General features: G+C 35.4%; 2 protein-coding genes across 3 annotated transcripts in view; one reads left to right on the top strand and one right to left on the bottom strand.

The window, feature by feature from the left end:
• LOC128208062 (dynein axonemal heavy chain 6-like) overlaps nucleotides 1–25733 on the bottom strand; it is a 131503-nt gene that overhangs the window by 5045 nt on the left and 100725 nt on the right. Inside the window, exons 79-95 of the mRNA XM_052911377.1 lie at nucleotides 18087–18208; nucleotides 17710–17839; nucleotides 17153–17267; nucleotides 13694–13830; nucleotides 13313–13444; nucleotides 12894–13012; nucleotides 12530–12643; nucleotides 11527–11744; nucleotides 10990–11238; nucleotides 10488–10715; nucleotides 8429–8639; nucleotides 5817–5843; nucleotides 4313–4418; nucleotides 3406–3633; nucleotides 3035–3232; nucleotides 978–1171; nucleotides 421–614 (exon numbers count right to left, since the gene is read on the bottom strand). Of these exons, the coding sequence (XP_052767337.1) occupies nucleotides 421–614; nucleotides 978–1171; nucleotides 3035–3232; nucleotides 3406–3633; nucleotides 4313–4418; nucleotides 5817–5843; nucleotides 8429–8639; nucleotides 10488–10715; nucleotides 10990–11238; nucleotides 11527–11744; nucleotides 12530–12643; nucleotides 12894–13012; nucleotides 13313–13444; nucleotides 13694–13830; nucleotides 17153–17267; nucleotides 17710–17839; nucleotides 18087–18208 (2722 nt within the window). The remainder of the gene's footprint in view (nucleotides 1–420; nucleotides 615–977; nucleotides 1172–3034; nucleotides 3233–3405; nucleotides 3634–4312; nucleotides 4419–5816; nucleotides 5844–8428; nucleotides 8640–10487; nucleotides 10716–10989; nucleotides 11239–11526; nucleotides 11745–12529; nucleotides 12644–12893; nucleotides 13013–13312; nucleotides 13445–13693; nucleotides 13831–17152; nucleotides 17268–17709; nucleotides 17840–18086; nucleotides 18209–25733) is intronic.
• LOC128208063 (histamine H2 receptor-like) lies at nucleotides 19825–24329 on the top strand. 2 transcript variants are annotated; one of them, XM_052911379.1, is made up of 3 exons: nucleotides 19825–19944; nucleotides 20575–21577; nucleotides 23671–24329. In XM_052911379.1, the coding sequence occupies exons 2-3, from the start codon at nucleotides 20683–20685 to the stop codon at nucleotides 23946–23948; spliced, it is 1173 nt and encodes a 390-aa protein (XP_052767339.1). In that variant the 5' UTR covers nucleotides 19825–19944; nucleotides 20575–20682; the 3' UTR covers nucleotides 23949–24329. The 2 variants fall into 2 exon arrangements, with proteins under 2 accessions (XP_052767339.1, XP_052767338.1); XM_052911378.1 differs by having other exon boundaries at nucleotides 19873–20040.

The raw sequence follows: 25733 nt of genomic DNA, 5'->3' as shown, positions 1-25733 counted from the left end.
TCTAGGCATTTATGGACGGATCTGGCTGGTTTTCGAAAGGAACCCAGCTCTAATGGATATCTATATACTGTACAAGTTTCATCGAGATACAATCAAAACTGAAGACTGTATCGTGTTCACAAGCAATTGTTTACAGACGCACGACCGCACGGATGCACAAACTTTCATGGCCTATAATCTAGGCATTTATGGACGGATCTGGCTGGTTTTCGAAAGGAACCGAGCTCTAATGGATATCTATATACTGTACAAGTTTCATCGAGATACAATCAAAACTGAAGACTGTATCGTGTTCACAAGCAATTGTTTACAGACCCACGACCACACGACCGCACGGACGCACAGATGCACATATGTCCGCCTTTGGGGGCCATTTTTTATAAAAAAAAAATTCATTCATTCAAATCAGCAATCACATACAATTATTCTTCTCCTTGTCCTTGAAGTCGGGAAGGTCTCGCGTGAGGATGTGTTTCACGTGTATCTGGTACATCGGAGAGGACTGAGAGCTTGCGCGCACATCACCCTCTGCTATCTCCTCCACGGTCTCTGGTAACTGGTGGGTAATCTCTCCTGCCAATTCAGCAACCAGCTCATCACTACTTTTCTCCGCACTGAAAAAAAAAACCTATGAATTACACAACTGGCACACATGAGGCCCTTTAAGATCTCAAGTCTCTGGTAGCCGATTCCTGGCTACACTTAGTTCAGCTCATCTTGGAAAAATTAACAAACTCCTGCAAGGAAGAGATTATGGACTTAAAGCTCACAGCTTCTCAAATATGTTGTGAAATTATAAGGCTGTCAAAATCATTTGTTCAATACGGCATATTTAGTGCTTGAGGCATATGTCTGCTGGCATTAATTATTTGAAATGTGTTTGAAATTTATTGCTAGTTTTATTCCAAAACGAGAGATAACATTTATTTAATCCAATAAATTTTAGTATTGTTTTTTCTCAATATGACATTCTCTACCCAATAAGCCCATTGGAAAGTCTTGGCTGGATGCTGATGATCGTGTTCATAAGGTCGTGGGCCTGTAGCTCACGACACGCTTTCTCTGCATTGTCTGTCATCCCGAATATGTCCGGCGAGTTGTAGTTTGGCAGGGACTCCACATACGAGACTACATCACTGAACGTCATGTGATCCTGTACCGGCTGGTATATCTACAACACAGGGGAGATAATTATTTAGAGCTTGATTGAAGCTTTTATAAAGAGTTACCTAACATTTCTAGATTTAAGCCAACATGGGGCATTTCAATGTTATGCTGTTCCTTACCTGCAGACAATCCTCAGTGAGGCAATTGATTTAACAATGAAAGCACTAAAATGTTACTACTCAGATTAAGATCAAGCTTTATAAAGTAAAGCCCCAGTTACAAAAAGAAAAAATAGGATTCATTTTTAGGGCACAATGACGCCTTTTGAGAAACAAATAGAAATTACAAATGTCAACTCATTCACAATATTTCTTTATTTTTTACATATTTTCCTAAAGATTCTACAGTACTAATTATCTTTGCTAATAACCTATAAGTATAGAAGCTTATAAATAAGCAAATGAGTAAAAAATGAATACATTGTATACAGTATTTCAAACTGTGCAAGTAAAGCATGTATGGTGCAATACAATGTGTCAAGCAGTTTACTAAATATTCTACACACTATGTTTCAATGAAAATAAATTGATCTGTCCTAACACAAAATAAAATATTCATGGAAAACTCAAATCATTTCGCTTCAAAAATTACTATTTTTATTTTATTTTTTATTAGTTAATAGTTACTTCCCTTCCACAAACAGTTTTCCCAACCATACACGTTTAAATCTTACAATAAAACACATCTTGAAAATTTATTTATGTACAACAAATTTCATAACAGTCCCCATGTGTTAAACCTTAACCCACATATAATAACCAATTCAAAACTTTTTACGTGTAATTTCTCTGTGGACCGTTTCATCAAGAATTCTAAAAAACAATTTCGTAACAATGAGATATTTTCAACAGTGCATCATTACTGTTGAAAAGCTCTACTAGGTACAAAACTGCTCCTAGGTTGCTTGATGAAAGAGCTGCCTATACTATAAGGGTATAGAACAGAAGCGATGTTTAAACAGTTCCAAACATATTGATACAGATATCACAGTGATTACACCAGAGAGCTTACCTCCAAAACAACCTAAAGTACATTCAGCAAAATTTACAGTGATTTGACAACAGTCAATAAAAATTAACAGTGATTTGACAATAGTGGTACAAATAATTGAAATACTTTACAATACATTAATGTTAGCAATAACATGAGTACAGTACATAAGGAAATGCCAATGCAGTTTGTTTACTTAGCTTAATTTCATAGACAGCAGACACTGATATGACTCGCTCTTGATTCTGTTTTCTGGGCAGAAACTGACTTAACTGTGTCCTTTTAGGGAGGTGAAGAATATATTCCTTGGTAAAAATGGACTCATGGTCCCTTTTTTCAGTTGGTCAAGGGACATTACTCAACAAATCAGAGTTATGGGGCTTACTCTACATGTACACATCCTATCACAATTAGCATGTGTACCAAGTTTCATGTGAATATCTCTTACATGTTAGTTTTGAGTTTAGGCAAATTTAAAGGTTTTGCACAAATCAACAACGACATCATGGATAATGACATTACCTGTATTTTTTTTCATTTGAAAATCAGAAAAGATCAAATGTTTTTCAAAGACATGTTCACATAACTATTTTCAATGCATTGTTAAGAGTGTTTTTCAATGTGTAATCTACAAAAGTGGCAATCTCATAAAGTGCATTCTGTGTACAATATAAAAAATACAAAAGCATCTTTTTCTGGTTAAACCTGATTCTAGTTTTAAGCAGCATTATGACTATATGGACCAGAAACTCACTTAGCTTCACACAAATGTGTTCTTTCTTCGTTGTTTATACACTTTTAATGCATTAAGATTAAAAACTTCACAGAAATATTTTTCAAAAGTCATAAACTTTATCATACTGATCTTGAAGTGTACCTTATTTGGTGAGTATGTGTATTCAGGTAGAAGTGACTCGGGGCAGAAGAACCTCCCTAGAAGGGCGTGGAGACATCGGTAGTCCCACTCATCAGTTACCCGACCCCCGTACGTGACCCCTCCTATCAGGTAGCTGAGGGCCTCCCACGGCAGGGTCTTGTGTTCTCCCAGTAACATCTCCAGCTGTAGGATTGATACCTGTGGACAGAGGGGATATGAGATACAGTGAGTAAGCCTTAATTGCCTGACCCCCCATACCTGACTTTTGTTAACTTTAGTGTTTGAAAGGCCCTTAGAATGGAAACCGAACATAGGACTAATTGGAAAGGGCACAGTGTGAGAACCGGACAACCCATTCCACTAATTCTTACCTCTAGGTCAGAGTCATTGAACTCGTAGGCGATGTTCCACCCGAGGGCACCATATTTCTTCCTCTCATGTATAACACTATTGAAGAGACACAGACCAAACAGTAGTTTCTTCCAAGCCGAGCCTTTGCTGACATCCTCGAAGTTCCGTTCTGAGATGATGCCCGTTCCCCCGCTACCGAACGATCGCAACATGTTGGACTTCAGGCCTTGTGGTGGCTCAACCGTCATCTGAAGATAAAATAGGGATTACGTTCTATAGCATCAAACGAGCATATCGAAGCAGAATATTTTGTACACTTGATATCACGGCCATGATATGTCGCTGTTGCTCCCTTGGAACACATTTTTTTTAATTTGTTATACATCAACTATAATCTATACATCAACTATAATCTATAATTATTGCTGTCAAATCATGATTTGTTATTCTGGCTTCATGAGCAATATTTCCAAGTTAGTATATCTAGCTAGTTCATTTAAAAATCACTTATACTAATGAGTTTAGTAATATAATTTCTGAGAGCGAACATTTTAGATAGTACAACACAGTTGCTAGTCTCAATGCTAGTCTTAAAAACATAAAAGAACATTATCCTAGAATATGGCACATACATTTCATTGAAACTTGCAGGTATGAAGATAAGCTGAATATTCAAGAGACATTTGAAAACTATTCAGTACCATCATGTCTTATTCACATTAATAGGGATGGATATTGCTATACAATGGTTGATCAAGGTTTGGGCATAATGAGATAGATGTAACATGGTCAATATCCCTGATTTCTTAAGCGTACAACTTTTTGTTACCTAATTAATGTGATACATGGATTTTAAGGGGGGTATTCAGAGTGCCAATGAGTGAGCCCTACTCCCCTAAATATTCTAGTGCTTAATTGTTTATGTACCTTCAATCCAGTCTGGAGGATGGAGATTGGGAAGCTGGAATCCGGCTTGGAGCTGAGCCATAGTCGGAACTGAGGGTCGATCTCATCATTGTTTGGTCGGTTGAAACTGAATCAAATCATGGAATATGCTTTCTAACCATATTTAGTCATAAATAATTACCTTTTTTGCAACACAGAAAATTTAAGTATAACATGGATTATGCTTTAGTCATTTGTAACATCAACTAAAAACAGTAATTTGTTGATCTTTTGATTTTCTATGAGGCTGTGTTAGAATTCATAATACATAAACAATGATAGAATGATAATGGTAAATGTTGGTATATAATCACAATGTTTAACACATTGTACACACATACTTCTTACCTAAATTATGTTAGTAAGACATACATAAGTACAAATTGATTAATAAATTATACATAATTATATATATATGGTTTATACATGCATGCAATTCTATAGATCTACTAAGGTTGAAATAGTGTTTCACAACCATGCTGTGACATGCCATGCATGTAAAAACAAGAGTGCCATGGAGCAAGCGCCATCGCTCATCTGTTATTGTTTTTCAGTCTAACTTTGGGCATATTACCTAATAATTCACTTAAGCCTGAGTTAGGTGGCTTGCTGTACATGTGTGTATTGTAACTTGCAACATGTGTACCAAGTTTTTCAATAATTTGGAATGTTTTTTTTTAATTATGGCCAAGTAAATGATTTTTACAAATACAATGACAACAACACCCACAACAACAACACCAATAACACCAAGGCTATCACAATATCCCAAATCTTTTCCTTAGAAAAAAATAGATGGGTTAAAATTTGTTAACACAATTTCCACTCATTGATTGACTCAATGTCAACCAAAAACACAAAAGACAGATCCTTAAAATGTTCCTGATGGTACACAATAGCAATGATTGTATCACTCAACAAAACAATCATTTAAAAACTAAAAACCAAGAACAAAAGTTCCATCTGTCTGTTTTTCTTCAAAATTCACATATGCAAAAGTGCTGGAATTTGCAACACAGTATGACAGTGTATGTATTGTAGCTGTGAATGTATGTACCAAGTTTCATGTCAACACGACCACAATATTCTTTTTGCAAACAACACCAATTATGATGAAAGTACTTTTTACCAAGCCATGGTAATACCACATGAATCTTTCCTTGGAATAAAAATGAGTGTATGATTTCAAACAATGATTTATCTTATTCATAAAATGACAAAAATCAACATAAAATACCCCATGCCAGAGACAACACTCTGTGAACATATAATGTATAAATGTTGTGCCCTAGACAAGTAAACATGTACACACACACAGACATGTACATGGACAGACATGTATATTGACATATATATATAGACACATGTATGCTGACATGTATACAGACATATACACGGACAGACATGTAAACGCACATACATGTAATACAGACATGTTCACAGACAGACATGTATGCTGACATGTATATATGTGACACTGGCTTACCCTCCCTCATCATCCGCCAGTTGAATCCTTTAACAAACATGTAATATGTCATTGCCTTGTACTTTATATTTAACAATTGATCTAGCGTCATTGTGCAGACGATGTGAATCACTCAAGCTTCGATTCCATTTCCTGGGTAGAAACCAGTACTAGTGACCATTTCTGAGAGGCCAAGAAAACAGGTCTGTGGCGCAGCTCAAACCTTCTGCCTCTTGGGTGAAAGGCAAACACATAATTATTCCTCTTGACTACTCATACATAACTACCACATTGAAACTCATTCTCTGCTTTGTTATTGTAAGCCAGCAATGTAACTACATACTACTGTGAAGTTAATTAGATTCAACATTTCCTGCCTACTAGATGTACAATATTGATATATGCACAACATCAGGATTAAATATTTGACTAGTACACTGGAATGGTACAGTATCAGGATTAAACATTTGACTAGTACACTGGAATGGTACAGTATCAGGATTAAACATTTGACTAGTACACTGGAATGGCACAACATCAGGATCAAACATTTGACTAGTACACTGGAATGGTACAGTATCAGAATCAAACATTTGACTAGTACACTGGAATGGTACAGTATCAGGATCAAACATTTGACTAGTACACTGGAATGGTACAGTATCAGGATCAAACATTTGACTAGTACACTGGAATGGTACAGTATCAGGATTAAACATTTGACTAGTACACTGGAATGGCACAACATCAGGATCAAACATTTGACTAGTAAACTGGAATGGTACAGTATCAGAATCAAACATTTGACTAGTACACTGGAATGGTACAGTATCAGGATCAAACATTTGACTAGTACACTGGAATGGTACAGTATCAGGATCAAACATTTGACTAGTACACTGGAATGGTACAGTATCAGAATCAAACATTTGACTAGTACACTGGAATGGTACAGTATCAGGATTAAATATTTCACTATTATACAGTTGAATGTAACAACATCAGAGTTCAACATTTTGCTAGTACACTTACATGTACCATTGAAGAAAGACAAGAGAGAAGTTACGAAACACGATATGTACGGGTACGTGTACAATGTAGGCCACTTTTGGTGGACTATATCATCCAGGGCCCAGTCTAAATAACAAATCTTAGTCATAAACCTTAAGCTGCTTAAGAGTGGTCAGGGTCACCCGTAAAGATACAAGCAGAATCAATGCGATAAATGTACTTTTATTAAAACCCAGTTACAACCAAATGAAGTTAGGCATAGAAAGTTACGATCTTAAAGCATACCATCTTTTTTGAAAATTGGGCTCAGGTGTATGTATGCTGTACAGGTATGATATCAAGAGAAGTGGGATTTATGCATATTGAGCAAGCCCAAAAGTTTAAGGTATAATTTTGCGAACATATTTTAAATCCAACTTGTACAGTTATGTAACTACACATACTAGTACACATACACATCTTGTTTCAAAATCTCTCATATAACAATTGTAACTACTTCATCATGCAGTAATAGAAAATGCCGATAGAATTCAGAAATCTTTCACAGCAAATGTATTGGCCAAATGTGGATCATGGGCAATTCCGAAGTATTTGTTAGATCACTATATTGGATATAAAAAAGCTTGCCTCTGGTTAAAATTCAAATCTACCTTATTTGGCATGTATCTTACCTTCTGAAATAAGAATTAGCAAGCCAAAAATTAATAACAATAAACATGTAGAACTGACAATTATAAAAATCTGGTGAAACATAGCAAAACAAGCGATCTGCCTTAAAGTATATCTGTACAGTATAAATTCTGGGTATCACCAACATTACCTTTTTTTAACATGTTCTTGCAAGTGCCTGTTGAAAATTCAACAATTGCTAATGTATCAACCTTTATTCTAAACGAACACTAAAACAGAATAATATTTAGTGATATGGTCAAGTGACATTGATAATAAAAATGTGTAAAAAAAATTAAAGATTTATATTTTCTTATTACACGCTTACACAGCAGCGCAGGTGAAATAGGAAGGTATTTTTGTGTTATTTTTGTGTTATTTTTTTACTGGAAAAATCATGTGATAAAAAAATTTGACGCTTGTCATGACTTGTGACAAAACCTATACATCTTCTATGGGGTCTCATCTTACAAAATTACTCCTAAACATTACTTATGTTCGACACAATAGGTTGGCATTTCAATTTGAGTGATTATAATGTCTTCATCCTAAAACATCATACACTTTTTAAAACATGCCCTTGCAATTTTAAATATTTGTCAAAAGATAGTACAAGAGGTAGAAAGGTTCTTAAGTTATTCAACCCTGCAGGCTGAAGAAAACAGGCTAAAATATCCTAACATCCTTGTTTTTTTTTGTACTAAATTGCCCAGAAAACTGAGGCTCATAATGAACTTTATCCATACATTATATCATGAATCTATGCACAATATATTGTGTAATGGTAAATCAGATCATAATCTAGGTAGAAGGGCTTTTAGATATTTTATAATGCCTTTTCACAGTCTGTGTGATGAAAGCTTAAATGTATAACAATAGCTTTTCATTCTAATGTCAGCTAGCAGTTTTTGCTAGAACCCCTTAAGTATACATATAAAAACAAAATAACCTACTTTTCCACAAGTGCTTGAAGACGTGGCATCCAGGATGCTGCCAGATGGCAGTTCTGAAGGAACACCCAGCGTCCCTTGAGGATCTGTGCCTTAGCAATCAGCTCCTCGGCCTTGGGTCCCTGGCCCCGCCCCAAGGAAATCATGTCCAGGTGTAGAGCACTGCCCCTCAGGTCCTTGGCAAACCTAAGCAGCTGGGACCCTGGGTCACAACCTAACAACAAAAAAGAATATTTGACCACACATATTCAAATGGTCTTTATTGTATGTTGTCTTTATTATTAAGTATTTGAATGTGGTGGCTATTTGTCATTACAATGGACAAAGGTCATTTTCATCCAAATACTACCCATATATCGTGCCTTATCTGTGATAAGTCTATATTATAGGTCTTTGCTATAGTGTTTGATAGCATCATAATAATTGGACTTTCCAGATTCTGATTAGTTCTACCTCGTGCCACTAAGGTACTTTAATTCATTAATTTCTTGTTTTTATCAACAAAACATCATCAAAATCATGTTTTTTTCAGGGAAAAATAAAAAAATAATTATAGAGCATGATTAGCAAGAGGAGTATTTGCTGGTAACAATAATTATGGTTGGCCACATATAGAAATAAGCCCTTCATAGGAAAAATATTTTCAAGAACAAAAATTATTTGTTATACAAAAAAGAATACGGTACTTTCTTTTGTCATTGAGTGTACATGAGAACAATTATTAAAGTTTTGAAATTGTGAAACATCAATTTTTATTTCACTGATAAATCTCTATAAACCACCAGAAAGCAAATATTAATGTGAACAAAGATGCAAATCAAGAATAAACTTAATCAGGGGAAAATTAAAACTAGATTGAAACAATTATGAAAAGAATCAAACAAAATAACAGTCTATTACTAGGGTTTGAGAGAAATTGGATCGAAGGTGCTGAAAGGATCACAAAATATTATTATAAAACAATATTGCAATTAAATATCAATGGAAGACATGAAACTTACAAACATGAGATAGCATAATAACACTTCTTCAAAAAAAAAAAAGTCATATTTTATCATATTTGCAAGTTCTTTTGAAGCTAATTTGTTAGCAAAATTAATATACAATATATATATGACGAATATTGATTTCAAAATAGCTTCAAAGGTAATCGCAAATATGATAAAGTTATCGTTCAAAAGTAAAGATATAAGGTATTCAAATAAAGTAAAATAGCGATGAGCAGGCACTACTATGAATTGAATATTTGTGTAACCGTTTGTACATACAGTTGAACACCGTTAATCCGAAATCGTAAGGACCCAACAAATTACTTCGGAATAGCGATGTTTCGGATTAACAATTTTCAGCAAATGACAGCGTTTGCGAATTATAGATGATTTGAAATACTAAGTCATGAAGATTGAAATGTTGGTTACACGTTACCATATATACGATACAATCTGTTTGAGTTATCTTTCGTATACAAAAACATTTGTTAATTTGTTGATTTAGTGTTAAATAATTGACGAATTGACAAATAATTTGTTATTAAAGTAGAGTGAGCAATGCGGCGATCAAATCAGATGAGATGACATTTTTGAATGATATTCAGATTGTGTTAACAAGCAATTATATACACACTACATCACCTAAATGAATCGCTCATTTTCTGACATCGATGTTTGTAACATACGCGTACCCAATGTAATTCTTAAACAAGCACTAATTGTGCTCCATTGTCACCTTAAGCCGATGTCCGAGTGCATTCACAGTATGGTGTGAAATTTTTTGACAAGATCTAGTTCGAAATAAGAATTGATAAATAGGTGTCATAAACCAAATCGGGACCTTAATATTAACTTCAGAATAGCACTTATTTCGGAATAACGATTTCGGAATAAAGACCAAAAATTTAGTTAAACAAAGCAGGAGAAAAATCGGGACCGAAAAATAGTTTTGAAATAGCGATCATTTCAGATAAACGATGTTCGGAATAGCAGTGTTCAACTGTAGATCACCTCAGATATAATTCGTTTCATTTCTTTTGCTCATTTACAATACCATTTAACACTGTGCTTACTAGGTGAGAGTATAAATATCAGGGGAGTCTTGGCCGTGGATTCCTCGTAGATCTCCTTCAGATCAAACGAGCCGGAGGAAAGGTATTTGGAGCCGATGGTGTCACGCACAAACTGGCTGCATGAAGCTGTCAACTCATCGGGCCGCAGAACCTTGATGAGAATGAGGCGCTGGAATAACGTCAGCTGTTCCCATGGCATTGTGATGCCATGTTCGGAACTTTCAGCACCTATAGGGAAAGATGATATAATGAGCACATAACCTTGTGCTACTAATTCTTTCAGCATAATTATATATAAAATTTGTTGCTAATTCAATAATTTTTCACAAAGGCAAAAGAAGTGGAAAATTGCGGTACCATGTACCTTCAAAAAATCAGAAGAATTTTTCGTATTTCATTTTTTTTCAGTTTATATTTAGTAACATAATAATAACATTAATTTTCCTATTTTTTAATCTTCTTGCTGATCTGTCTTTTGACATTAGCATTTTGAAATAAATACCATGTTCTGCCGGTATGAAAGGTCTGCTCATCAGGTCATAGGGGCTGTCAGCGGACTCAAAAGTGTGCCACTGTGACTGGTTACTCATCACGCTGCGACAAAGCTTGTCAAACGCTGGCATATGGGCGTCGAGGTACTGACATTGAAGCCACATGGACTCGGACACCCAGCGCGGGGGGCGCTTGTGCTTCTTGGAACTAGGGTCACCACTTTGGGCCTCAGATTCAAGTCTTTCCATAGGGCTTAAGCCTGAAATATAATCATCATATATTCAATACATGCTTATGCATCTTGATTGTCTAAGATAAAAATGAATACGTGATTAATTTTGCTAATTATATTACACAGCAAAATCATACTCTTATACCAACTTTACCTAAAAAAATATACCTCAATGCTATTATATATACAGATTAAGTTTAATAAATATATCAAAGAAGGTTCAACAGATAAAGTTGTGTCTTTGTTACACTTTTGACATAAAATTCTGTTAAAAATCAGCCACCAAAAATGCATTTAAATATTAACCAGCCCTACCATCATGTTCATTCCTCATTTTTTCATCCATCATGTTAGCGAGAATGTTCCCCTGCAGGAATGTCTGCCACTCAAGTGTTGGGATTGTTCCGACCCCAGAGATATCTTCAAACCGATCGTTCGCACGCATGATGCTTGTGGCTAACATGGTGCTGAATGTGAGCTGGTGGCAAGAAAACAGCGCCACTGATACCACACGGTAGATGCTGAATGTCAGCCTACAATGGAACATTTAGGATTTAGGAGTTGATCAGTATAAAAACCATTATAATGCAGTGCATAAGATGAGATGTTAATGATATAAGTAGCTAAATTTCCACAAATAGGAGAACCCATGAACTATTATTAAAGGCAACCAAGATCATGAAATTTGACCTACTGATCCCAAAATTAAAAGGGGTCATCTAATGACCATGACCAATGTGCATACCAACTTCACCAAATAGTTCAAAAGAAACTGATTGAAAACGAAAGTGTTATGTCGATGCAGATGACGCTGCCGCCAGACAAAGCCATGTTTCTGCCATGCTTCACAAGTGACACAAAAAGTATAGTTTTTGATTAAGACATCATTTCTAATACAGCCCATTTTGAGATTTATCAATGCAAATAACTAAACTTTCATGTAAAACATCTAAGTGGTAGGATATTTTATTATATTTTAATGACTGAAATTTTGCAAATCAGATCAGTGGCCTGTCGGGTAGCGTCCATAATTTTTCTAGTCAAAGTCACCATGATGTTCACCTTTGAGCTATTGACCTCAGATTCAAGTGGGTTATCAACTGACCATGACCATTGTACATGACATGACACCAAGGCGTTTAAGTTATTTTCTACTACAGGTCACCATTACCTTGACTTTTGACCCAAAAACCAATAGGGGTCATCTACTGACCGTGACCAAGGTTGACAAATGCAACACAAAAAGTACACTTTCCTTCAATGAAGTAAGCAAGAATCTCACATTTTTTAGACTAAACTCAATACAAACTTCACTTACCTGTTGATCATTTCAAGCATGTGTTTCTTGAGATCAATCGGGGTTTCCGGGGCCTTCGATTCTTCTACCTTGACCACTGACGCGTGTCTCTGTACACTCGGGCGACGATCAAGGCTGTAGGTACAACATACACTAGTCTTACAAACAAAATATCAAGTTAATAGCTTCAACAGGAGACGTTAGTTACTATTAGTAATGTGTGACTGAGTTTGAATGACTTATGAATAGAGAAACTGATTTCACAGACTGTAGATGTCAATCAAACAACAATCTTTGGATTATATTTCATATGAAACAATAATTGTATGAGTCCAATTCATTATTTTTAATGTTAATCACCTATCAAGCATAACTAATTCCTCACCCTTTGTGGGGAGCTTCCTTATCCAAACTGGGTCTCCGGACTCCCTCTGGACCACGGACTGTGGAGGATCTCCGAGGTGTGCCCACGTGAATCACTGAGGAACGCCGACGCGCCTGCTCCTGAAGATGTATATTTAATGAATACATATCAGTGAGACCATGCTCCTATGTGACAAAGATTAAAAACTTTGGCTTAAAATAACATTCAATGAGCTATGACTACTTCAATTATTTAACCCTTTTAAACAAAGGTTAGTTGGAAGAGAGAGGTCATGGGCTTAAGTCCCACACCCACAAGGCGCTTTCTCATTCCCAAGGCGTCTCAAAATAGACACTAGGACTTGAATTTACTCATGAACTGGAATTGAGAGTGAATTTATAAGCTTTCTTCATATTTAAGAAATTCGAACAAACACTGACCTTAACAGACATGAGTCCTGATATGGCTGCAGTAAACATGTCCTGGAACCAGTCTAGGGAAAACTGGTACATCACGTCGATACCAGACAGATCCGCTAATACGAAATACAGGGTGGAGCCGCGTGTTGCAACCTAAAAGTTGAAATAAACGTGCAAAAGATCAGCATCAAGCAATGTAGCCATTATTTCTTAAAAATCTTTGCAATTTTTTTTTCAAATATTATCTGAAACTATTTAATATAGGTTATAATTGGAAAAATAAAGTTTTGAGGCATTTTAGAAAACATCACAGACGATTCTGAAACTTAACAAGATGTTATTGGCAAAATCAACGGAAAGAAATATGAGGACTTCAGTATGAAAAACTTTGTGTCAACATACGGGCAAGTATCTCTGTCGGGCCAGGTTGAGACGTTTCTCGGTTTCCTCGGACTGGCGTATACGGTCGTATATCTCTCCCGCCATTCCCTTGCTCTGTTGAAGAGTTTCAACCAAGTCCTGGTCATCAAGAATATGACCTGAAATATACAACACAAATCATTATACAATACATATTAGTATACAACAGATATTATTGCAATCACAGTCACTTCTAAGTCTCCTCCAACTGGTCAAAAGCTCCCCAAAGTCTCCACCAAGTCTTGGTCTATATGGAATGTGACCTGTCTTATACAACACATGTTATTACTACCATACTGGTTAGGCTGTAGGCCGCAAGGCCTGCAGACTTTTATAACCGTATCTTGGAAATTGCATTGGCAGATCGACACAACATTTTTAACTTTTAGCGAATTAATGCGCGCACAGGCGTATCAACCCCAGCGCGATTAGAACTGTGTTGGTCAACGACCTAATTTACATTAACATTTACATCGAAAATACCTAGTAAGCAATCTGCTCTAATTGCTACGGACTGCGTTCTGCATATTGATCAGCTTGCTAAAAGTAGCACCGTAATGAGTCTTAAGTCTACGTTATGCCGTTAATATAGTTTGGAAATGCTGCGTTTTTCGTAATATAATGCAATTGATATCTATTTTAAAATTGGCGAGTTACAGAACGCAATATAGAAAAGCAGAATCCGCAAACAGTTGCAAAATGAACGCGTACAGAACTAATAAATGCATGTATTGTATACCTGTGTTTAGATTTTGCTTCGGCCGGGGACGGATAATATCTACATGTACAATGTAGTTAAGAATAGAATGTGGGTCATCACATTCAGACAGGTTTATTCCCCGGAAAAAAATCTGATAAGTCGTTAAAAGACGGAAAAATATGGATCATATTATAATGAAGTATAATTTCTTCGTTTTAAATTGCCTAAATTGGCTATTACTTGACATTTTTATTGAGATTGTTAGTTTTCAATTGTGTTTGTAGAATGTGTGTCGCATAAAACCATTCTGTTGTGTAAGAACATACTAACAACCTTTTAACCATTTACTAAATGAATATTATACACTTTTACAATTCAAATCAAACCGCGCAAAGTGTTGACAGGCTATCAACCTGCTACAATTTTGTCATAGTCATGTAATTCCGAATGAAACAGAAAGTATGTGAATATTTCTAAGTTTGTCTCAGTAATTTCAGTCCAATATCTTGAGCATGTAGCATAATGCATATGCATATTTAAAAACAAAACTGACATAAATCTGTTCATTTTGTCCACGAGTGACATATGTTGAGGGCATTATTAAGATACATGTACATAAAGCATACAGGGAAGAAATAGTATGTTGGTGATTCGACCCAGAGGTATTTGGCGTTGTAGAAAGAAGTCTTAAACATAAAAATGAATTTTGTTGGGATGCATTTGGTTAAGCCTGCATACCCTGTCAGTAAATTAAATAAATCAAGTCAAATTTGAAGTGTACAGTAGATTTGACTAAAAATTCCTTAATGCTTTATCCGTGGCAGTGCATTGTTTATGAAACAAAAGCTCCAGATAAGGTTTTCTTGCATACCGGACGTGTGTTTCCGGTCATGTGACCAGTGCTGGAAAAACCCATCTTACATACCCCATGTGAGATGAGTCACGCGCAACAACACGCCACTTCTTATTTAATTAATTGTATGTTTTATGAAAAATTTATTATGCCATTTAAATAAAGCGCAATCTAATATCTCTGTTTGCAAGAATTTTAATTAAAATTGAACATAAATAATCGTTAAAAAACTCCATTTTTAGTTATTATCAATTAATGCGCTCTATGACGTCGGTAAACAATGTCGCATGCGCTTTTTGGTGTAGTAGTACAAAAATTCGTTTTTAACGTCATTTCTCCTACAAATTGATAAATTTAGATATGCAAGAAAAAATATCAATCATGTTTTTCGATCGAAAAATCTGACCCTCGGGAACGCTGCGTGGCCAGTAACTTGGACGTACGTGCCCTCGGGTCGGATCTTTCTATCCGTACCGGAAACACATGATAGATACTTATATTCTATGATTTTGAGTATTACTCCATACCTTATAAGTAACTATTTGGCGTATTCCACATTTCAAGTGACTTATACTTCATGATCTCATTGAGAATCAACATTAAACCTAAAAGTTTTTGCGAAGGAAATTATGAGTGAGCATATACTATCTTTAGATGTTTATGTTAATGCATATGTTTTACAATAACCTGACTATACTCACAAAACTTTGCAGGCCGAAAGCCATTCAACGCTTTAAGCGCTTTGATTTTTCTTGCAATGGGTTCTTGGGAGGTCATATACAGTCTGAAATCCTTCCCGCCATTCCCAAAGTGTGCTTATATGGCAACAATTACAAACATGTTTTGAAGAGCATGACTTTGTACAGTAAATACTATAATCATATATCGTACGGTTACTATTACAAATATGTTTTGAAGTGCATGTACACTGTAACTTTTGCAAACATACTGCACATTGCAACTATTACAGACATATTGTGCAGTGCATGTTCATTGTACTGTAACTATTACAGACATATTGTGCAGTGCATGTTCATTGTACTGTAACTATTACAAACATACTGTGCATTGTATATACACTAACTAGTTCAAGCACGTTTAAGGCAAACACCTTTTTGCAGCAAACTGCTTTTGTATATCTAACATGTGACACAGTGTAGTTTGATAGTAAGGTTATTTATAATCATTTTTTTATCAAAATTGTCTAAAAATGGGGCATAGTCCTTAACTACCTCAACTTTTAACAATAGAAGTTCACATTATATAGGTCACTGTTTAAGGTCAGGAATGATAGTGATAAGGTCATGAACACTTAATTACATCACAGTATGTCAAGAAAAGTATAAAAGATAAAGTTATTTTCATTTATATTATATATGACCCATAAATGATGGAAATTTTCCTTTTATGTTCAGAAATAAATAGACCAAAATTATGTAAGAAGAGTTTTCTCATAACACATGGGGTCCTATAATAAGGAGAAACATATCGGTTGTTGATGAGGCCAGAATGAAGATGAAACTTAATTTTCACAAACCAGTTTTGCATTCTATACTCAATAAACACATCCATACATATTATTTCAATCATACCGATACATTAACCAGAAAGATTGTTAAACTACAGCATCTCTGGCTACATATACAATGGCAAAACACATGCGTTTTTCTCAACAACTCAACAATTATTAACGCCAGAGTTATGGGCCCTGCTAATAGTATGTGCTTTGTCGCTGGTAACATGCGGATCAAGATTAATGTGAATATCTTTAAACAATTTAGTGGACCAAAAATGAAGTCTTCTTACTCGGAAAAAAACACATAATTCATTGCACTATTTGGCTACTGCAACATGGAAGCTACATGTAGGCTCTTTTATTCCAGCTCACCTTCTGACTTCTGCAGGAGGCTGAGGGACTTGTCCTCCAGATCGCGTAGAAACTGCATGTCATTGGTGATACTCTCCAGTAACTCTGACCTCTGGTTCTCCAGCTGGGGGCGCTCCTGAAATGTCACAAATAGTTGTTAAGTTAGTTTTATTTAATTTGAATTTAATGGAACTTTTCAATACCGGTACTTTATCACATGTTATAAGTTTTATGGAGTATTTCTTTAATATGTGGATTTTAGGAAAATTCTGTAATCTTTAATATGTAAGAGTTCCATGGAATTTTCCTAAATTGTATCACATGGTAGATTTTCAGTGTATTTTTCTGTAATTTATCACAAGGTACAGTCTAATGGAATTTTTGTACATTATATCACATGTTATAATTTTATGGAATTTTTAATCCTAGATATATTTCAAGGACTGTTTTGTCTGTGTAATAACCATATGGTAGAATTTCATTGCAGTTCAGACAGTGTAATCTAACATGCATCAATATGTACAGTTACACAGATCAAAACTACAAATGTAGTAGCACAATATTAAAGTGTATGTGACCTGTTTAACAACTGCTGAGAGAAGTTGTTCCTGTAGGCCCTCAAAGGTGACGGTGAAGTTGATGATGTTCGCCTGGATGTACACCGCTGGCAGGAAGTGGGGGTTTGACATCGTCGTTGTCATGTACAGTCTGTGGAAATGGAATTATGGCAGGCATTGTTTAAAGAGTGATATTACCCCAGTATAGGACTATTTAGCAACATTTTTTCAAGCAAATTTAGCTAGTAAGACTCATCATTTCTTAAATAACGTTTGTTATGCTCAATCATCTGGAACTTTTTTTATGAAAATTTCTAAATCAACTCTTCAATATAATAAAAAATGTGAATGATTTGTTCAGATATATATTGATCAACAGTTAACATGGGTTCACTCACCTGAAGTTTTGGTTGTACTCTATCTCTGTGTCTCCCAGTTTGATGACAAGCAGCCCGCCTCGTCTGAATGTCTCATGCATCAACACAGGCCGCAGGGCTGGGTCAAGGGTCTCGGATACATCCTGAAATATATACTGAAGTAAGCATTTGTTTGTTATGTTTCATTGTGTCTTCATACAGACAGTTATTCAGTCACTGGACTTTCACTAACTCGAAGCCTCAAATATTCATATTACTTGTCATAGGACAAAACAACGATAACTATTTCCTAGTTTTTATTTTTGTTCAGTTGTTAATGCATTTCAAGGGTTCTTGTACACCTTCTTTACAAAATCTCTAGATATTACAGTCAAGTCTAGTAATTTATTTATTGAATAAATCATAAGTAATGCAATCTCACTATATGTTAACAAATTGCAATCTTTTTTTATTAAATTTTATGGGAACATATAATATGGCAAAGTAAAGCTTTTTGTCATGAGCTGATTCACATAGTTGAGGCATTGTCCGGTTGAAATGCTTGGTTGCAAAGATATACAAAACAACATTGAAATTGATGCAATGTATTAATGATAATTATTATAATGATTTCCACATTATGTTATTGGAAAATCGGTATGCGGACATTATGTTACTCTGTGCCAAATCCTCGACACATTCTGAACAATCTGTGCCAAATCCTTGACACATTCTGAACAATCGGGAGACTTAAGATGGACGATTTTATCAAGGTTTTTCATTACACAAACCAAGTTGGGAGGTCAGTTTGGAAGACAAATGCTCATATTATCTACACAATGTCAAGTTGGCCTTGTCTTTATTAAACCAATACCAAATCCAACACCTGTGTCCTATGGTTGAGGAATTTTTGCGTTACAAAAAAAACCAAGTTGATCCCTATTAAATAGATATTAAAGCAACATTAAAAAGATTACATTGACAGACATATTGTGGAAAAAACCAGATTTTCCTTCCATTAAGACATCTCAACTCTTTGTATCATTTCATCTTTTGGTAAACAAACTGAAAGCAAACATAACAAAGAGGAGAAAAATTGGCAAGAGATTTTCATCATAGGAACTGCATTTGTTTGATTCAAAACGTGTGGGGCATAAAAACATACTAGTTATAGAAAGGTGCAGAGAACTATAAACGTGTGGGGCATAAAAACATACTAGTAATAGAAAGGTGCAGAGAACTATAAACGTGTGGGGCATAAAAACATACTAGTTATAGAAAGGTGCAGAGAACTATAAACGTGTGGGGCATACAAACATACTAGTTATAGAAAGGTGAAGAGAACTATAAACATGTGGGGCATAAAAACATACTAGTTATAGAAAGGTGCAGAGAACTATAAACGTGTGGGGCATAAAAACATACTAGTTATAGAAAGGTGCAGAGAACTATAAACGTGTGGGGCATAAAAACATACTAGTTATAGAAAGGTGCAGAGAACTATAAACGTGTGGGGCATAAAAACATACTAGTTATAGAAAGGTGCAGAGAACTATAAACGTGTGGGGCATAAAAACATACTAGTTATAGAAAGGTGCAGAGAACTATGTACACACAATTTAAAGGTCTTTACTGCAGATGACCGTTTAAGTATCACTTTTCAAGTTAAATATGGATTAATTCCATTGCGCATATGTTATTTAATCTTAACGTATTTCCTATAGTGAGTAGCAATAACCTATAGAACACGGATCATTGACTTCAAAATTGATTTAAAAGGAGAAATTAACTTGAAGATGTCGGAGATATTGCAAGAAATTTTGAGTGAATTACACTTATATCTGTTTGATAATGTTACTGAACTGAAAATTATCACTTGAATGATAAAACCAATCATAAGGTAGGTTATGACTACTTTATAACAAGATTATACCGACCATATCACAGTTATTGTTGTTGATGAAAAGTTGGACCGTGCAGTGCCATTTAAAAAAAGGTACAATTTTTATTTGTGTGTTTATTTCTTGAATAACATCTCAAAATTTCCAAAATTCAATGTATTTGTGATTTTGAATTAAACATGGTTATTAGTTTTAGTACTATTTTACACAATAAGTAAATTACTGTAACTCTCATATTCATTCAACTCTTTCACAAAGAATGTAAGTGAAATTAAAACAATAAATTTTGAATGGGGTCTTTGACTTTGATAACACTTATCTGGTTATTAAAGATTTCATCTTAATATAGATTTTCTCAAATTTATGTCCAATTTTGATACCACATCAAAAGATCCTTTGTTTTATTACAAATATATAAGAAGTGCTTATTTGATAACTTTATAATTGATGATATTTGTTGGAGGTTACAGAATGGTATGAAATTTTATTACAGTATTATAAGTTTTAAATTCAAATTTGGCCATTAGTTTTGTAAACATGATCAATCATATAGTTAACACAATTGCATTTTGTTTGAAAATGTTTAAATCCATTTCTGGCACTGATTTCTTTTTTCTTTTCATTTTCAGATTTAGCAAACATTTCATGATATAAAAGAGTAAGATGACACCTATTCATTGACTTTTTCACATGTGCATGATTTTTGGCCTGAATCAACTGCTGAATGAAATATTTCAATGCCAAAGAACGTACTTATAATCATGACTATAACACAAACTATAAGTTTGACAGATAATTTCAACAGTTCATCAGTATACAAAACAGACAATATGTCGAGTCCGGACAATCTGAAAGAGCTTGTGCAGGAATCCACACTGTTCACAACCCTCCATGGATATAAAGTGACATTTGCGATGTTGGTGATCGGATTAGTGATGGCCATTCTTGGATCAGTGATCATTTTACTAAACAGCGTTCTTTTACACACATTAGCCAAGTGTCGACACAGACTTGACGTCACTGACAGGTTTATTAGAAGCTTGGCAATCAGCGATCTGATCATTGGCATATTATTGCTTTATAACACTGTGTACAATATTTTAAACTTTCAAAATCGTTATGAATGCTTGTCACGTATGGGACTTATCCACGCTATGATGATCAACTCCACAGGACATATTTCATTGCTCACAATAAACCGATTTATCAAAGTCATACAACCTCTTAGATATTTACAAATTTTTAAAAAGTGGCGGATAATACTGCTGTCAGTTAGTGTATGGTGTGTTTCATTAATAATCGGCTCTCTACCTCTGCTGGGCTGGAATAAGACTTTCGAACCAGAAGCCTTTGACGACAATCAAATCACAGTGTGTCGCTACTTTGGTATAATGCAGCCAGGTTACATTATACTTAATATTTGCCTCTTCTGGCTGCCACTGATGTTGATGGCAGTTATGTATACCAAAATGTGCCAGATCACCCTCCGACACCAGCGGGCAATCGTTGCCCAGGTGAGGTCAATCCAGAGGACCCAACCACAAGTACATGTACATGAGGGCAACTCCTGGAGGTTTACCAAAACAGTATTAACCGTGGTCGGGGCCTACTTCTTTTGCTGGCTACCAGCTGGTGAGTTAACACACTTACGCCAAAAGTCAGGTATTTCTCTTGACAAAAGAAACGTTTTTGGAAAACCCAAGTTAATAGAGAGGTTGTTAAACACTACTAATACTGGATGTGTAGGTGTTGGCTACTTTTTTGTGCACTACTTGTACATGTATGTGTAGGTGTTGGCTACATTTTGTGCACAACTTGTACATGTATGTGTAGGTGTTGGCTACATTATGTGCACTACTTGTACAGGCATGTGTAGGTGTTGGCACTGCTTGTACATGTATGTGTAGGTGTTGGCTACATTTTGTGCACAACTTGTACATGTATGTGTAGGTGTTGGCTACATTATGTGCACTACTTGTACAGGCATGTGTAGGTGTTGGCTACATTTTGTGCACTACTTGTACAGGCATGTGTAGGTGTTGGCACTACTTGTACAGGCATGTGTAGGTGTTGGCTACATTTTGTGCACTACTTGTACAGGCATGTGTAGGTGTTGGCTACATTTTGTGCACTACTTGTACAGGCATGTGTAGGTGTTGGCACTACTTGTACAGGTATGTGTAGGTGTTGGCACTACTTGTACAGGCATGTGTAGGTGTTGGCACTACTTGTACAGGTATGTGTAGGTGTTGGCTACATTTTGTGCACTACTTGTACAGGCATGTGTAGGTGTTGGCACTACTTGTACAGGTATGTGTAGGTGTTGGCACTACTTGTACAGGTATGTGTAGGTGTTGGCACTACTTGTACAGGTATGTGTAGGTGTTGGCACTACTTGTACAGGCATGTGTAGGTGTTGGCTACATTATGTGCACTACTTGTACAGGCATGTGTAGGTGTTGGCTACATTTTGTGCACTACTTGTACAGGTTTATGTATATGTTGGCACTACTTGTACAGGCATGTGTAGGTGTTGGCACTACTTGTACAGGTATGTGTAGGTGTTGGCACTACTTGTACAGGCATGTGTAGGTGTTGACACTACTTGTACAGGTATGTGTAGGTGTTGGCTACATTTTGTGCACTACTTGTACAGGCATGTGTAGGTGTTGGCACTACTTGTACAGGTATGTGTAGGTGTTGGCACTACTTGTACAGGCATGTGTAGGTGTTGGCACTACTTGTACAGGTATGTGTAGGTGTTGGCACTACTTGTACAGGTTTATGTAGGTGTTGGCACTACTTGTACAGGCATGTGTAGGTGTTGGCACTACTTGTACAGGTATGTGTAGGTGTTGGCTTCATTTTTGAGCACTACTTGTACAGGTTTATGTAGATGTTGGCTACATTATGTGCACTACTTGTGCGGGTATGTGTTGGTGTTGGTTACATTTTGTGCACTACTTGTACAGGCATGTGTAGGTTTGGACTACTTTTGTGCACTACATGTATGGGCATGTGTAGGTGTTGGCTAATTGTGTACACTACTAGTACAGAATGATACACAAAGCTACACATAAACGTTCACATGCATGTCATGTTTCATAACCGCTCTATTACCTCATGCAAATAATCCACTCAATTCTTCATTTAAGGGATGAATTGCATGATTGATGTCATTATCTGGGTATGAACACAGTTGAGCTGGTTAAAGTGTGTGGTGTCCGAAGGACTCGATGCATCCAACCAGCCCAACTGCATGCATTAATGACATCAATCATGTAATTCATTACTTATATTTACACCAATAGTTCAACTGCCAAAAGGCCGTTCATTTAAGGAATGAAAGTTGAGGTGTAAGTATTATAATATGATTCTCAAGAGGTCTTTCATAACTGTGATAAATAAGTTTTTTTAATACTGTAGCCTGGAATTTCTTTTTCTTAATTTGGTTGGTTTAAAAATATAAATTCCTATGACAATATTATATATCCGCAAATTATACATAAGCATATAACAAGTTTAGAGGAAAAACAGTATTATATCGTAATAAATAGTTTTCTAAAAATAACTTGGATACATTTGTAAGTTTAAAACTGATAATATTATATGCATAAAATGCATTTCATTATTTTAATTTTAATTGATTATGCATTTTTTAATTAAATTTTTAGTTATTTCCTAAAGGCATTCTAGTTCAATAACGTGATTCTGTTTCTTTTCAGGAACTTATTTTATCATACAAATATCCGGAGGAGTTGATCACCTTTCATACGAAACTCAAGGGAACATCCTCACATTCGTTACCGGGTTCGGATTTTTCAACAGTGCCCTTAACCCCCTCATTTACGCCACAAAAATTCCTTCAGTGAAACGACGGTTTCAAAAATTCTTTTGCTGTCGCAAGCCTCGGAGAGACTTCAGTGTCGCTATTTACAGTTGTGACAATGTGGAAGCATTATCCAGTCAACGGAAGGGCTCCCTTGAGTGTGAACGAACGTGACAAAAATATGACCTTTAAGATACCTAAAATTGTGTTCGCTAGGTAAGCTTATTCATGTCTACGGCAAGAAATCATTATAGAGGGTGATAAAGAAATTGTTTTATTTTGTACACATCACATATTTACAAGCAATACATATTGCACCATATGTGTGTCCATTCCCCGATGGCAGTACCGATGACAGTATGATACTACATACTGTATAACAATCAGATGCTGATAACTCATCTGTCTCAGCTGATTATTTATCAACTGCCATCATGTTTATATGTAACTTGTATGTAACCTCATTTGCCATGTATAAAGGTATGAGTAAATAAACGCCAAGGTGTTTGAGTTTAAGTAAAAAATATTGTGAATAAAAGTTAGGCTTGAACAAAATAGTTGTCCTGTGATATGTAATTAAACTGTGATATTTATATTCTTTGATAATGTTTTGTTGACAATTTGCTATTTGAAATAATAAAATCTGTTTTAAAATTTATATCTACTTTTTTCTATCTTCGATAACAAAAGTGAATGCCCTTCTTGTAAAGAACGTCAAAGAGACATCTTGACAATCTATGGCTTACAACGATTGATAGTAACTTTGAAATCACTTTCCATCCATATCAGTCAATGCTCTTTAAATTGTAAAATGATTATCAAATTTAAGCCCATCAAAGACTGACACATAAATATCCAATTTTGAGATGAAATAAAAAATATTTCTTTCATCTTAGTTGTGCCCTTTAGGTACTTCATATCAGAAATTTGGTCATCTAAAAAATACATTCCATATGTATAGTAGCAAGTTTTGACTGTACATATATATATATATATATATTATGAAAACTGACATAAACTTGGTATCGTGGTATCGATGTGTACAATCCATTGAAACTAACTAACTGAAGTACCACATAGTTTACAATTAATTTATTTTCACAGTTTTTCATATTTTCCCATTAAAAAAGATTACCTAATAGAATTCATTCTTATGCATGATTGGCTAGTCTATTTTATCACGTGATATTACCAAGTTAGGTATATAGCTTAAATATTTCAACGGTTTAGGGTAAGCCTTCGTAGCCCAGTGGATACTACTCTAGACTGCAATTTTGGCGACACCGGTTCAAACCCGGCCTACATTTTGGTATTTTTTTATTTTATTTTGATAACAAAGAGTAAAACATTTTATTATATAATTATCCTGAGATTCATTACAAAATAAAATAATTTTTGGTGCCAATCTGGTGTATAGTCCCTTTAAGATTGTAGCTCAAATATCCTATATTTTAATATGCAGTATATTAAATATACCAAACAATTGACTGAAGTAAGACTGCCTATTATAAATGTCTGCACTATAACTTGTCAAATGCATGTACTGGTAAAGCAAAATTAAGCTATTTATTAACAAGAGATGTTTGTCAAACATTATGCCCCTCCTGAGCGCCATGTTGTCAGGATTATATGGACAATTGAATGAAATATGCATGGACCGAAATGACAGCTGATTTGTTGCTGTTTTAAGATTATGACCATTAAAGTGTGAGGATAAAGTGTGTTATGACCGTCATGACCTTTGACTCTATGAACTCAAAATCCAGAGTCATCAGCTGGTCACCAGAAACCTAAATGTCAAGTTTGAGGGCCATGGGTGCAGGCATTGTCAAGTTATCACAAGACAAGTTTTTTTCGTTCAAGGTCACTGTGACCTTGACCTTTGACCCGATGACCCCTTAAATCATAAGGGGTCATCTACAAGTTAGATGCAACTCCAAGTCAAGTTTGAAGGCCATG

This window comes from Mya arenaria, chromosome 11, assembly GCF_026914265.1.
Source record: "Mya arenaria isolate MELC-2E11 chromosome 11, ASM2691426v1".
Lineage (NCBI taxonomy): Eukaryota > Metazoa > Mollusca > Bivalvia > Myida > Myidae > Mya > Mya arenaria.
Note: the sequence above shows the minus strand (reverse complement) of the source record. Positions and strands in the feature narration are given on the sequence as shown.